The sequence below is a fragment of the Eulemur rufifrons genome, chromosome 16 (genome assembly GCF_041146395.1).
Source record: "Eulemur rufifrons isolate Redbay chromosome 16, OSU_ERuf_1, whole genome shotgun sequence".
Classification (NCBI taxonomy): Eukaryota; Metazoa; Chordata; class Mammalia; order Primates; family Lemuridae; genus Eulemur; species Eulemur rufifrons.
In genome coordinates, this window is record NC_090998.1 from 59031469 (window position 1) to 59048424 (window position 16956).

General features: G+C 32.6%; 1 protein-coding gene across 5 annotated transcripts in view; it reads right to left on the reverse strand.

Moving 5' to 3' along the window:
- The window catches only part of OSBPL8 (oxysterol binding protein like 8), a 149829-nt gene that overhangs the window by 40711 nt on the left and 92162 nt on the right, over window positions 1-16956 (reverse strand). For all 5 annotated transcript variants that reach the window (XM_069489811.1, XM_069489808.1, XM_069489807.1 and 2 more), the window contains one exon: window positions 4883-4953. In XM_069489811.1, the coding sequence (XP_069345912.1) occupies window positions 4883-4953 (71 nt within the window). The remainder of the gene's footprint in view (window positions 1-4882; window positions 4954-16956) is intronic.

Consider the following 16956-nt stretch of genomic DNA (forward strand, 5'->3'; position numbering starts at 1 on the left):
AAAAATTAATGTGAAACCTATGTTTATGATTCTTCCCATTTATTGGTAGAACAAATACCAATGTTCTCTAATATTTTTGTTTAAAAACAAATCCATGTTAAATGCACAAAGACCCAAAAGTAATCAATAAATTAATTTACCGTGTGAAGTTAAATAAGATCATTTATAAATTATTATGTTCTATTTTTCCAGGGTATTTCTAAGAACATATACAACTATGTATTAATAGTTAGGACAAAAGTAAGCAAAGCAATACTATTTTTTAACAGTTGAAATATTCTAAATAAAAAATCAAACCATGTAAATTCTACCAAGTTGGTGCATACATTGCCCTGTTGGTACTTTTCCTCTAATAGGAAGAAATAAAAACATCTCTAGAAACTAGTATTTAGGTTATTAAGTATGGAATGTCCAATTTCCTTAAGTACCAAGTTTGACAGTTGATATCTGACCCTTTGCTTTGACATTTTTTTTTTATTGTCAAGGTACATACTCACTCATTCTTTCAAATGCACATTTTGGTTTGTGATTATTTTTCAAAAAAAATTTTTAGAGCAATTTTTGGGAAACCATGGATAAGTCAAAAACTCATGTTATTTTCAAATATGAGTTCCGTCGTGGAACCAATGCAGTGCAGACAGCTTGAAATATCAACGAACTGTTTGGGAAGGATGTGGCTAATGAATGCACAGTATGTCAGTTGTTTGAGAAGTTCCATTCTGGTGATTTTAATCTTAAAAATGAGCCATGTGGGTGACCTGAGACCAAGGTGGATAATGATGAGCTGAAAGCTGTAGTGGAAGCGAATCCATTTCAACCTACACATGAATTAGCAACACGGTTTGGCATTACTATTCCAACAATAATGGACCATTTGAAACAAATTGGCAAAGTAAAGAAACTGGATAGATGAGTAATGCATGAATTAAATGAGCATCAGAAGAGAAATCTCAAAGCTTGCCTTTCTTTGCTGTCGTTACATAAAGGTGGACCATATCTACATTGTATTGTTACATGTGATGAAAAATGGATTCTTTTTGACAATCATAAGCATTCAGCACAATGGCTGGATAAAGATGAAGTGCTAAAACACAGTCCAAAACCGAATATGCATCCAAAATAGCTAATGGTGTCTGTTTGGTGGTCCAGCGCTGGTATTACCCACTACAGCTTCATGAAACCTGGTCAATCAATTACAGCAGATGTCTACTGCAACCAGTTGGATGAAGCGATAAGGATGCTTGTGATTAAGCAGCCGAGACTAGTCAAAAGAGACAGGCCAGTCCTCTTGCAAGACAATGCTCAACTACATGTTCACAAACAACGCTTCTCAAACTATGGCAGCTGGACTTAGAAACTTTCTGTCATCCACCGTATTCACCAGTCCTTACACCAACTGACTACCACTTCTTCCAGGCTTTGGACCACTTCTTGCAAGGAAAAATATTCAATTCTCAACAAGCTGTGGAAACTACCTTTCATAATTTCACCGCCACTCACTCTCTAGGCTTCTTCACTGCTAGCATAAGTAAGCTACCATTAAGACAGCAAAAGTGTGTCGATAGTTTAGGCACATACTTTAATTGCACTGCTTGTTTGAGATATAATAAACTTTTGATTCAAAATCATACATTTCATATTTTATTACCTAATATTAAACCACTCTATCTAATTTGTGCAGTGTGTATTCTAGGAATACAACAATATTCTTAGGATATCACATTGCTTACTCCCATGTTGATAGCATTTAACAATATCCTAGGAATATTATATTCTTATATATTGTTATACACTTCTTCCTACCTATGCAGTAGACGTAAATTATTATTAATGTCTTAAACTTGTTTCCAGACTTTCAGTTTATACTTCACATTTATTTGATTTTCATAAAGAACCTTGAAGAATGGCCACAACAGGTGGTTTTATCTCCATTTTACAAATCATGAAAAGGAGGCTCAGGAAGGTTGACTTTCCAAACTAACAATCATTAACATAGCAGGGATTAGAGAACCTGGGTCTCCTAATCCAGTGCTTGTTTAAAGAGATCACATTCTTTCTCCAGAGTAGAAGAGTACGACGCTAAAAGCTGTTTCTATTTATCTTGGAACAACAAAATTAAAAACCTAAGATTTTTATTTTTACCTATTGTTAAACATAGGAGAAGGTACTTAAATTCTTAGCAGTACTACCAGTGCCAAGAAAGTTTATAGGACTTGATCCAAACAGTGGCTTTAGATAAATGAAGCATTAATATATGAAAATATTTTGTGATTTACTTTGAAAATTATAAAATATTAATACTACAGATATAAGAACAATAATTAGTTACTGTGACTGCATCAGATATTTTGGTTTAAAGAGGTTTTTTAAACATTCAAGTAAATATATTTTCTAAAGCAAGTAACAGACGACTTAGCAAACCTGCAGACAAGTAGATAGATAGTTGAAGAATCAAGTTAAGAGATCTGGGCTCAGAAACCCCTTATCTTTCTAATAGGACTCCTTTTATCCCACTAGACACATTACTCATCCTGTAATTCCTTTTGTTGAGATGGACAATTAAAAATTAATTTAAAAATGCTATTTTGTTTGAGATAATATGATTAACTGACTTTTCCAATTCACTCATTCATACAATGAAAATGCCTAGAAAAAGATGCATGAGAAAAAGGAACTGTGTTTATTTAAAAAAAAAAAAATGTTCTAGGGGTGAGGAGGGTGTATCCCATTGTGCTTACTGGTCTCAATTATGTGTTTTAAGAAGTAACAGTTAACCCCAAATCCTATGACCAAAACGACAGTATTGATACTTTTTGCATCAAGTGCATGAAAGTATAAAGTTAAAATTCTTTGATGGTCTCAGTTTAAAGATACCAATCTTGGAAGGAATAACAAAATTTTATTACCCAAAGTTACTTAGGTAACAATAAAAATCTTCCGAAGTCCATGAGAATGAGGTTTAATAATAAATGCATAAATTTTATTATTTTTCTGTCCAGAGACAGGGGCTGGCTATGTCACCCAGGCTGGAGTGCAGTGGTGTTATCATACCTCACTGCAGTCTCAAACTCCTGGACTCAAATGATCCTCCCACCTTGGCCTCCCAAAGCACTGGGATTACAGGCATGATGTACCATACCTGTCTGCAACTACAGATTTCTTTAACAGAATAAACCGAGATTAAATCTAAATTATAAGAGAATTAGTAAATTTCAGCTCTTGGAAAATAACACGATGACTATAATTTTACTTACACCAAATAGTTACCATCTTAAGGATTCCACTCATTCACTTTAATTCTGTATTCGAAATACGGAAATAAATTCTTAAATACCTATTATTAACCAGCCACTTTGCCAGGTACTTCCTGCATCACAATCTGGGAGGCAGATCTTATCTCCTTTCCACAGAAAAGAAAACTGAAGCCACTTTGAATTCTAATTTTACCACTTGCTAGTTATTTTGACCCCTGGAGAGTTACTTAATTTCTCTGAGCTTTGATTCTGCTCACTTATAAAGTGAGGCCAATAATACCTGTCTTCTAGTATTATGAAAGTTAAAAAATGGCACAAGCTCTCAACAAAAAGTAACTATTAAGCCAGGCATGGTAGTGTGTGTCTGTAGTACTCGCTATTTGGAAGGATCCCTTGAGCCCAGGAGTTTGAATCCAGCCTGGGCAACATAGCCAAGACCTTATTTCTCTCTCTTTTTTTTTTTAAATAGCTATTAATATCATTGTAATTAACATCTAAAAAGTCATAGGTAATGAATGAGATTTAAGATTCAAATGTGCTCTTCTGAATCTAAAGCAGTGCTGCCCAGTAAGCAGAACTTTCTAAATGACAGATGTTTTATATCTGAGCTGTACAACATGGTAGCTACTAACCATATGTGGTTATTGAGCATTGAAACGTGACTAGTGTAACTGAGAAGTTAAATTTCTAATTTTAATTAATTTAAAGATCCACATGTGACTCATGTATATGTTGTATAAATATTAAACTTTTATCCTAAGTACTTTACACATATGATAGACCTTTATGTAATGAATACTTGAAAAGTGTGAATAACATTTCTATAAAAATCTCCATAAAAACATTGTGCAATCTTCTCAACCACTCCCAAGAACAGGAACACAAAATGTAGGGTTGTAAGAGAAAGGGTCTACTGCTGAGAATAAATAGGTTTTCTTATAGTCATTGAACTTTGAACACACAAACATAAAAGCTCTTTCCGCTTCTAAACCGGACCAGAAAGAACAGTCAAAAGTCAAATTCCTCGACAAATTACAGAAAATCTAGGGAACTACAAACCCATCAGGAAACCACTGTATCATATAGTGTTTCTCAAATTTGAATATGTAATCTTAAAGAAAAAAGGCTCAAACAGACTTAAGAATATATGTTAGTATACCAGTTTGAGAAATATTGACTTAGGAAATTATGTATTATTCTAAGAAAATGATTTTGAATTGCAGATTACTGCAAAGATCTGGCCTTTACCTGGTAAAATGTATATATTGTGATTGTCATCCAAATAAACCCAAAACACTTGAGAATTTTTTTTTTAAACCATGAACCCTCAGAATGTATCTGAATGGAACCCTCAAGGCTCCAGTGTAAGAAGCACTGCTGTGGCAGATACACCAGAAACAGTTATTACTCTGGAGAGAATGCTAGTTACCAACAGGTCATACTTCTAAGTAACCAATACTACTTAGTTCCCAGTAGAACTTCACTTTTTTTTATACATACTCCATGATTTAGATATATCAACATAAAAATATCTCATAAAAGCTTGACAAGATTTTAGTGTTAGTTCTCTCACCTTAAATATTAGAAAAATGTCATAATCATATATTTGGAGACAACAATACACTTACCTTACTCTTTGACATAGAAAGTGAAGAGTCATCTTTATTTTGAGAAATATCTTCCTTCCCTCTTTCAAAACCTGTGAAAAAACATTATCAATTTCAGTACTACTGCTTTTTTTTGAGAATACATAGCCATTAATGTTAAAAAAGCAAATATATTTGAGTCATACAATTTCAAATATACATTTGGATATATATCAGCGTAGGGAAGCCTGTACTTATACTTTTAAACTATTATGGTTTAAAGACCTCTAAAGGGTCATATCTAGTATAATTTTTCTTTAGAATTAAGGCTTAGAGACACAATTAAATCTTTCCCCAAACCCACCAACATCAAGCAAAGCATCTCTTTTCAGCATTCCTAGAGCACTGTGCATAAATTCAGCCCTCATGGAGCTTTTATTCTATTGAGACGGGTTTTAATGAAGAATTCTGATAGAACCAACACAACATACTTTTTTTTTTTTTTTCCAGCTTATCATCATGGGGGTACAAAAGTTCAGGCCACAAACACTTTTCACACCTCTTGCTAAACTGGAAAATTCCAGAATAGGCGATGAACGAAGTTTGGGGAAATAAATCTGGATCGACTTTAAAAAAACATCTAATAATATGCTTACTGGAGAATTAGACGAAGATGTATATAAAGCACTTAGCATAATACTTTGCACACAGTCCACATTCAATTAATGTTGACCCTCTCTACTATCATTGTCTATTACTAGACAAATTCTAAAAGTATAAATCTAAAATACATGAGTTTAGTGGGACAAACATGCATATATCTCTATAATCATACAAAACATTTATATAACACTATGCCAAAAGCAATTAACAGATTAATATTATAAGGATGCAATTAAAGAAATGTGAATACTGAGACTTGTGTGGCAGGCATAAAAGAACAGTACACATTTTAGTGAGGTTTTCCTACTTTTGTGGATAGGTAATATTAACTCTTCCCTATGATTATTTGTTGTGAGTCCAACAGAAACCTGTATTTAAAAAATTATGTACAATTACTCATAAAAGTAACACTTAAAAATCAACTAGTACCAGTGCCCTAAGCATTTCTAGTGTATCAATGATAATATCATTTATTCTGTATTTGGTTTATAATAGCTAAAAACAAATTTATTCCATTTTTTTAATCTGAATATTTTACTGAATGATTTATGCCATATGAAAAAGGAATCTTTTTTTCCCCCTCTCCAGTACAAAGAAAGATCACTCGATCCCAATACTAGGAAAAAAAAACTGTTTCATAAATGCAACATGGAATTTTAAATGAAAACTTATAGGAATTTGAAACTTTAGCATAGAGCAAAACCAAAAAGTTACATAATTATTTTAAAATTCTATAATATTTATTCAGAGCAATAAACACTGTAAAAAGTAATTCTCAATACTAATGACTAACATAAATTACTCAAAGATCTTCTAAATGTACATGTAAGAGAACAAATAGTTTCTAAAATATATATTGTAAATGAAAAAAATCATCTTTTACTTTCAGAGGAACAAACTTCAATTTCTCTAGTGTTGTCTTGGTTTTAGCTAAATCTAGATCCATTCATTTATTAGATTAAAAAAATGCCTAGTTCATTGTACTGGCACTCACATATTTTAAAAATAGAACAGTAAATTAAAATGAAGTCATAAGTCAGAAAACACTTTTTAAAAATGCAAAGTCTTAATAAAACTTTCAAATGTTGGAAAAGGATATTTACAAACCTAGATTGTATATTACCTGTCAAACCCAATAAATGAATCCTATTTAAAAAAATTCTCTATTCCTCAAACCTACAGATCAAATGATTATTTTAAAAGCTGCCCTGATAACTTACAACTTATTTAAAATTATAAAGGATACAGCAAAATGCTTCCTAAAACATCCATATCTGGTCAAATGTTGTGAGTTTCAACCGAGGGCAAACAAGTAGGTGATCAGTGTAAAACACAAAGAACACACAAAAATGTTCAAAAGACTTAAAGTAAAAATATTACCATATTGTACACTGACTTTCCAAGGATAATTCCAATGAAGCAAAACAAAACGTCACACTAGGAACTCTTTCTTTAGACCTGATAAAACTGGTTTCCTTAAAATGTGAAAAATAATCTTTATTTTAAAAAGTTAGTCATGAAAGTATATTATCAGAAGCCAAAGGGGCTCTGTCAAAATATTTCTTAGGCTTTAATTCATTTTCCACCATGTATGGGAATTCAGTATTACTTCAAAATCACTCAATTAAAAAAAGTCATATTTATAAACAAAATCCTGAAGTCTATAACACATTATTGAGTACTATCATTAATGAAGAATACAGGGTGTCCCGAAAGTCCCAATGCAAAGGAAAAAATTTGTGAAATTTTGTAATGAATATTTTGTAAATAAAGGTACACTTAGCTACAATTTCCCATTTTCCCTATGTATGGCAATTTTGGGGACACTCTGTAGTTTCAGATCATGATTTTTCAGCAAGTTTGCTTGTTAGTGATTTGGGGTAGTAAATTCTCTTTTAACTATCCTTCTCACTCCCACAATGAAATAGAAACACACATCCCCATCAGAATGACTGAAACTAAAAGTACTAACATCATCCAAGCATAGTTGAGAACGTGGAGCAACTGGAAGTCTGTTCACTACTGGTGAGGGTACAAGAGGCATAACCACTTTGGAAAACTATTTGCAGTATTCCCTAAAGCTAAATGTATGCATATTCTAAAACACAGGAATTCTAATACTAGATACACACAACAGAAATGAGTGTGTATGTCCATCAAAAGAGAGGTACAAGAATCTTCACAACAGCTTTATTCATAATAGCCGAAATCTGGAACCCATTCAAATGACTATTAATAGAATAATTGAACACCTTATTATCTGTTCATACAGTGGAATATTACATGCCAATGAAAATGAACAGATATAATATTTAGTGAAAGAAGCCACCTTTCCCAATTAAGGGGAAAAAAAAAAGTACATACCATACGATTAATCTACGGTATTAGAGGTTGAAACAGTGGTTTACCTTTGTTGAAGGAGGTACTAACTGGAAGGGGCCTGAGGGAGTCTTCCGAGGATCTGGGAAGTGGCTACACGTGTCTCTACATAATTAAAAATTCAAAAAGCTACCTACTTAACTATATATTGTTATACCTCACTAAAAAAAATAAATCATACACTCTTCCTATTCTTTCAGTTTATTATACTTTTCCTGCTTTGGCATCCTTTCCCTCCTAGTCTATATCCCTTTAACTTACTTTGTACTTGGCTAATTCTGACTCAGTTATCAACAATAATGATAATTATGATAATTAACACAATAATATTAATAAAAACAACCACCAATACCCATTTGTGGGAACCCCTCTGAGTGTAAGGCACTATGCTAGATGCTTATTTTTTTCTAATCTTTAAAATACCACCACACACACAAAAAGTGACCTTGTTTTATAGCTAAAAACACTAAAGCTCACAATAATAAAGTAAGTTAGCTAATATCAATAAGTGACAGTATCAGAGCTGATTCAAACTTAGGTTTATTTATGCTGTTTCTATGATGCCACGGTGACTCTCCAGACCCGAGGCCACCTCTCTGGGGAGCCCTTGATTTGATCATGTAGCCCTAGGTAACTATTCCCTTCTCTGAGACACATAATACTTAACACATATTTGGACTCGATTTTTACTTCTAAAGATTTTTTAAAAATGTGAACTACAGCACATTGTCAGAAAAATGCATAAACATAAAGGATAATTTAAAAAATACAGGAAATATTTACATAACCACCATCCAAATCAAGAAATAGAGAATTGCTAACATCCCATAAGATTCCCCTCAATGCAAATCTTAATTACAACCCACTCTCTTTCTCCTCAAAAGTAACTATCTTGACTTTTGCAATAATTATTTACTAGCATGTCACAGCAGGCATTTCATTCATTTTCACTGCTGATTAGAATCCCAATGCATAACTACACCATTATTTACCCATTCTACCACTGATAAACATTTGGGTTCTTCCCAGTTTTCTCCTCCTATAAACAATGGTGCTATGAACATTTTTGGAAATGTGGCATGGCAGACATATCCATAAGCTTCCCTAAGGTTTAAACCTAGAAGAATTCTTGAGTCACAGAATATGTTTATCTTCAATTTAATTATATCAAATTAAGTACATAAAAGTTCTTTCTCCGTATCGATTGTAACATTAGTATTGATAGGTTTTAATATTTTTGCCAATTTGGTGAGGTGTATTAGTTTATTAATGAGATTTTGGTTTGCAGGTCCCTAATTACTGATGATGTTGAGCACTTTCCCACATGTTACTTGGCTGTTTTAATTTCCTCTTTGTGAAGAACCTCTTCAGATCTTTTGTGCATTTTTAAAAAATTGGTTGTCTACCTTTTTCTTATTGATTTATAAAAGAATTCTTGATATATTCTAGACACCGGTCCTTTGCTAATTGTATTTATTGCAAATATCTCCCTACCATATAACTTGTCTTTTTATAGGCTGTATGGTTTCTTTTGGTGAACAGCTCCTAATTTTAACATAGTCAGGCTGGGCACGGTGGCTCACGCCTGTAATCCTAGCACTCTGGGAGGTTGAGGCGAGTGGATCGTTTGAGCTCAGGAGTTCAAGATCAGCCTGAGCAACAGCAAGACCCTGTCTACTAAAAATAGAAAGAAATTAGCTGGACAACTAAAAATATATAGAAAAAATTAGCCGGGCATGGTGGCGCATGCCTGTCGTCCCAGCTACTCGGGAGGCTGAGGTAGTAGGATCGCTTGAGACCAGGAGTTTGAGGTTGCTGTGAGCTAGGCTGATGCCATGGCACTCACTCTAGCCCAAGCAACAGAGTGAGACTGTCTCAAAAAAAAAAAAAGTCAAATTTAGCAATCTCTTTCTTTATTGTTTAATGTTTTGGGGTTTAAGAAATTCTTCCCTAAATCTGTGGTCATAAAGATATTTTCCAATAATGCAGATTTGCCTTTTGCATTTAGGTCTATAATCCACCTGAATTGACATTTGAGTACGGTGTGATGTAGAGGTACAATTTCATTTTTTTCCATTTAAATACTGATTGACCCTCCACCATTTATTAAAAAGAATATCTTTTAACCATTGGTTTGTAGTGACACTTCTTTACATGTCAAATGTTCATACATGTGTAGGTTTGTTTCTGGGCTTGCTATTCTGTTCCATTCATCTAGAACCTTAACTACAGTAATGGTGACTGGTGGCATGCTTGTTTTGTTCCTAACCTCAAAGGGGAACTATCGCCATTTCACCATTAAGTATAATGTTTGATGTAGGATTTAGGTACAAATACTGATATAGATATTTAAGAAAATTCACTCCTTCTAGTTTAAGTTACCAAAATGAATTTGAATTTTATCACAAACTTTTCTATTGAGATAATCATATTTTTTATGCTTTTAATCTGTTAAGTAGAAGACCATATTAACCGCTAATGTTAAGCCAATTCTGCATTCTTAGGTTTTTCATCTGACTTAGTCAGAATGCATTGTCTTGTTTATAAAAAGATATTGCTAATATCATTAAGGATTTTTGTAACCTATATCCACGAATAAATTCGAAAAATTATAGGACAATGTCTTTCAGTTGAATTACATAACAAGGTTATACTAACACTAGTTTTTTCCCACCCCATTCCCCACACCCATTCTCTGAAGCTGTTGTGGAAGACTGGAGTTATTTCTTCCTTTGATGTTTGGCACAGCTCACTGGATCTGGAACTTCCTAATGGTTATTAGGACTACTCAGGTATTCTATTTCTTTTAAAAATAATTTTAGTAAATTATATTTATTAAGAATTTGTCTTTTTCATCTGGATTTTGCATATATCCACATACAAAAGTTCACAATATTCTCTTACATGTTTAATACATGCTCCATCTATAGTTATGTCCCTTTTTCATTACTGATACTGGTTAATTGTTCCTTCTCTCTTTTTCCTTATCTTACCACAGGTTTGTCTACTTTATTAGTCGTTTTCAAAGAATCAATTTTGGGCTGTATTGATCCTCTCTAGTATGTGTATTTTTCTATTTCATTAATTCCTACTTAGCTTTATTATATTCTTTTTCCTTCGAGATTCTTTTTGAACTTAAGAATAATTCTTAGCTTACTAATTTCAAGTCTCTTTTCTGTTTCTAAAATATGCATTTAAGGCTACACATTTCCCCCTGGTCACTATTTTAGCTATATACTACAAGTTTTGAAATGCGATGCTTTCACAATTGTTCAAGTCTTTTTTGAATTCCCACTATGATTTATTCTTTGACCCATGGGGCATTTAGAAGTATATTTCTGAATTTCAAACAAACGAATTTTCTACAGATCTTTTGTTATAGATTTCTAACATAAATAAGGTCAGATAATATGTTCTAAATAATTTCAATAATTTAGAATTTGTTGAAACTTACTTTATAGCACAGCATATGATTGATTTTTATAAATATATCATATGTATTAGATAAGAAGGTATATTCTACAACTGTGTTATAAAGTTCTATATATGTCCATCAATAGAAATTAACAGAGCTCAATTTTGACATTATTTACTGATTTTGTCCTCTTTTTCCCCCCTCAAATATAGAGAGAAGAATATAAGTACAGACTTATCTAGTTTCCATATAGTTTTCTATAAAGTTTGCTTATATATTTTGAGGGCATATAATTTACTCATGCTTTTTGCCTCAAAATCTATTTTGCCTGATATCAGTAGATTCAGGAACTCTCAGCAGTGTTTATAGTGGTTTTATTCTCCCCCATTCCCCCGCCCTCGCCACTTTTCTTTATCCTTTTATATTTAGATGTGTTTCTTGTAACAGCACGGTACTGGATTTTTTTTTTTTAAAACCTAATCTTTAGCTCACTAACACTTAATATAATTGCTGACTTATCCAGGTTTATATTTATCATCTTATTTTGAGTTTTCCACTTGTTCCTCTTATATTTTATTGGTTTTAGCATCAATATGCATTACATTTTCCCATATAGTCTTTGCTTTTTATTTCTTCTTACAACTTAGACCTCCAACTGAAGTCACTCTCTTTTTGCCTGAAGTACACCTGTTAGATTTTCCTTTAGTGAAGGAGTCCTGGCAGTAATACTCTCTCCACTGTTTGTCTGAAATATGTTTATTTTGCTTTCATTCTTGAAGAATTTTTTTTTAAAAGAGACATAGAATTTTACATAAGCAATTATTTCTTTTTGGGACACTGAAAACATCCTTCCAGTCCCTTCTGACTTCTACTGTTTCACTTGAAAAGTCAAATAGGGGCCGGGTGCGGTGGCTCACGCCTGTAATCCTAGCACTCTGGGAGGCCGAGGCGGGTGGATCGCTGGAGGTCAGGAGTTCGAAACCAGCCTGAGCAAGAGCAAGACCCCCGTCTCTACTAAAAATAGAAAGAAATTATATGGACAACTAAAAATATACATAGAAAAAATTAGCCGGGCATGGTGGCGCATGCCTGTCGTCCCAGCTACTTGGGAGGCTGAGGCAGTAGGATTGCTTGAGCCCAGGAGTTTGAGGTTGCTGTGAGCTAGGCTGACACCACGGCGCTCACTCTAGCCTGGGCAACAGAGCGAGACTCTGTCTCAAAAAAAAAAAAAAAAAAAGTCAAATAGGAGTAAGTTTAACTGTCACACGTGTGAAGGAAATCTGGGGTTGTTTTCCCCCTTTGTCTTTGATGTTCTTAAGTTTCACTATGATATGTTTATGCACAAGTATCTTTTTACTTATGCTATTTGGAATCATTTGGCTTCTTGAGAATTTGTGGATTGGCATCTTTCATCAGTTCTAGAAAAGTATTAGCCAATAAAAAGATTGTTTTTGTCCCACTTTCTCTATTTCTTACATTTATGACTGGAAAAAAATACATGACAGATCTTTTTCCTTTATTCTCCATGTCGCAATCTCTCTCCTCTATTTTTCATCTTTTCTCTCCCTGCCGCATCTTGAATAAGTTCTTCTGATCTATCTTCCTCTTCTGGTTCTATCTTTGTCTGTACATCCGATCTACTACAAATATGTCCACTGAATTTTTAATTTTGGTTATTGTGTTTTATTTCATTTCTAAAATTTCTGTCCTATTATTTCTCATAACTGTGAGCTATTTTTTATAATTTCCTGTTTTTCAAGTTCTTATTTTGAAGTTTATCTTTATTTTTTTAAAAACAGAGTCCATGTTTGATCATTCTAATATTTGAAAAGCCTCACAGGCCTTTTTCTTGTCTGTTGTTTCAGTTATTTCACATTCATATTTTATTTTCTTATACATCTGATTATTTTTGATTTGTGTACTGAACAGCTGACTTTGAAAATTTATTTGTAGTAATAATTTTAGGCCCAGAATAAAAAGGCCTTTCTCCAAAATATTCTGTTTCTCATTTAACTTATATAATCCGCAGGAGTATCTTTCAGGTATTTTATTTTATTGAAGCGAAATACCTTCCAAATGGCCACTAAGTAGCTAAGTCAGGATTTCAAACCAGGCAGTCTAGCTCCATTTTCACTCTGCAACATACATTCAGGCTGGCTCCTATATTTTCTGTGGTTAAAGAAGCCTATAGTAATAGCAGATATTCAGAATATGAACATTTAGAATGACAGATGGCAAACCATTCAATCAACTAAAAAATAACAATGAATTCATCTCATAAATATAGTGTAGCAACTATGTACATTGCACTAAATGTCAGGGATTGAAAACATGAAAAAAAACATTGCTCCCTATCATTCCTTCTTTTAAAAAGGTTACTGTTTATAAAGAAGCCAGGTAGTCAAACAAAAATAATACAGTGAAATGGCTGCTTATAAGGAAGAGGGTGGGATACTTAAGAGAATAAGCTGTGGAGTCAGACTACCTGAGTTTCAACACAGGCACTACCATTCACTAGCTGTATGACCCTGGGCAAGCTACATAATCCCCAGTGGTTCAGTTTCTCTGCAGGGGAAATGTGTGAAATAATATAGTATTAAAGTGTGAAGCACAAGAGTGCTGTAGTATTCTCTTCATAAGGAGAGAAAATTTAATACTTTTTGGAAATGCTTTTAGCCATCAAAACAAATTTAAGAAAGAATTTCCTAGTTATAGTTCCACTAACCAAAACAAAAAACAAACAAAAATATTAATGACATATAACTTGGTTTTAAAAAAAAAGTCTGCCATATTTTTGTTTTAATCTTTTCATTTGGGGAGTAGTCACAGACTCACAATAATTCCAATGACTATAATTCTTCCATCAAGTAACTGTATAACTATGGCAAAGTTCTTTAACTTTCAAGGGCTTCAGTTTCTCATCTACATATAAATTCTACATTAGATAATTTCTTGTATAAGTACACAGGGATTACTTTTCCCTGCTAGTGCGATGGAATATTATCCTGGAATAAATTAGCATTCTACCCATAATTTCTAATTTGTTAACAAAATACAAACAAGTACTATCATCCTTGATGAGGTATAATATTTTTATACACTTCAGTAATAAACCTGGTTCATTAATGTTTAGATATAACAAAGCAAATTTTATGCTGCTTCAGTCTTGTTAAAATGAGATATACATTTCTACAAATGTAGATTTAATAGGTATCTACAAAATAAATACAGAATTAATACAATAATTATAATCGACATAGCCAAGAACCAAGAAATTGTATGGAAAAAAATCTGAGAGGTTAAAATATACTAAAGAAGAATCTATCTATGTATTAAAGCACACAGGTGTCTACAGATGTTCTATTTGCTCAAAGTTTATTTACTTCAATTTTTAGGCACTATTCTAGAGATTGCTAAAATGAGCACATCTAGAAGTAATAGCTGAGATTAAGAGGAAGGACAGGTAATCAGACATGGCTTAAACAAAATAAAACAAAAAACACATTGCATCATGGTGTCACTATGAGTACATGGGCAGGGGTGCCATCTCTCTATTATAGTTCATCATAAAGAAAAAATTTATAACAATATATTTCTTAAGATAGAAGTAACAAAAAAAAAATTTGCTAAGGAAAACTAAAACAAAAAAAAAGATGTGCTCAAAGTGGTAAGACAAAGATATCTTTAAATATAACTAATACATCACTTGAGGCCAGGAGTTTGATACCAGCCCGGGCAACACAGTGAGACGCTGTCACTACAAAGAAATTAAAAAATTAATTAGCCGGGCATGGTGGTACGCATCTGTGGTCCCAGCTACTTGGGAGGCTGAGGGGGGAGGACCGCTTGAGCCCAGGAGTTCAAGGCTACAGTGAGCTATGATCACACTACTGCACTCTAGCCTGGGTGAAAAGAGCAAGACACTGTCTCTTAAAAAAAAAAAAAAATTACTAATGTAAAACAAATCTTTCCTTCTCTAATGGTGTCAGATAGTAAATACATCTAAAATAGCTTTTTCACTGCAACAATGAACTATCTGTGAAGAAATTAGATGTATTTTTCGCTTTTAACTTAAACACGTGACAAAAAGCAACTTCTTTGAAGTACTTAATTCCATTATACTTCTTAGCTGATAAGACAAAGTAGATATTTTAGAGAGCTTTTTATCATAGCTGGTTGTACTAAGGAGAGTATGGAGTCATTCCGATGAATATGATTTTCTGTATTTCAAGAATTAGGAAACAAAGCAAACCATTTACTTTTCTATCAAAACAAACCCATCCAAGATGACTTTCAATATATTCTTTGACAAGATAAACTGACAATTTTATCTTTAATTGCCTAATACTAAACTTTTAAAAAGAAGTTTTGTATTATTTATCAAGGTCTCATGATTATGTTTTAATACTAAGTAGACTTGTGGCATGAAGGTCAGCACACTGCATGTGCTAGAAAGCTTGTTGTCTTAAAAAATACAAATAAGGTGACAAATAGAGAAATGGAACTAAGTCTCATTATAAAAGCAAAGAGAATATTTAACAATAAAAGATTTCAGTATGTTGTATCTCAAAGCCATTTCTAATAATGACAAACACTACAATTTACACCATTCAAAACATAAGAAAGAACCATGATAGTAACTGTGCTACCCTAAGAAGACTAAATACGGATTATGAATGCTATTTAAAGCTTATGCTACTTAGGCACAGTTCAGGACTATGATTTCCAATTCTTTTGTGAAACACTGGTAGAAAAGAAATCAGTAAATGTATAATAATTTATTTAATTGCCCCGCTGAACACTTTCTATAAGGTGTTTTACTATCACAAAGGAATGTATATACTGCCTATCAGCATAAATATTCACAAAAAGTCAGGAATAAAGGTTAGCGTGAAAATAAGAAATTTAATTCAAATTCAACAAAATGTAAGCGTCAGAAAAAAGATGTAAGTGGTTAAAGCAAGTGCCAGTTTCAGTCAATATTTCTTTGCCATGAGTATTAAAGACTTTTTATTTTAAAATAAAAATATAACCTTCAAAGAGTAAATATAATTATGTAGCAGTTTAAAAATCTGAAAGGAAAACAAAGATTATGCATATTTAAAAACATTTGAATATGTGCCACAATTTCAAATAAAAGATCAAGTTGTATCTACATCTCATTGGTCAATTGTTTAGCGCCTAAATCACAGCTGTCAAATGCCTAATTTCATGTAATAAATATTACCTTAAAAATCATAACATTTTCTTAGCAAAAATTAATTGCACACAAATACATCTACAACAAAAAGAATGGTATTTTAAAAATTATACTTAGGCAGAAAACTTCACTTTAGTCAGGTGTTGAGATAAAAGATTAAGATAATAAAGTAGTAAGATTAAGGTTGATATTAGACATCAATTTTAAAATAGTTATTATTTTTCAGAAAATAGCCAAATATCTATATTAAACATCCGGGTTTCATTTGGTAAGACCTCAGAGCAATATGTTTATTTATAGAATTTTGCATTTCTCTCAAGTCCAGAAAGGCTTTAATTTTATTAAAGGGTCATAATATTTATTACTATAATTAAAGCAAAAATTTATGCCATAAGCACTCAAGAGTCCTACTTTAATGAATCATTCATTAGTTCTCAAGTTTTAGCTGAAGAGACTGTG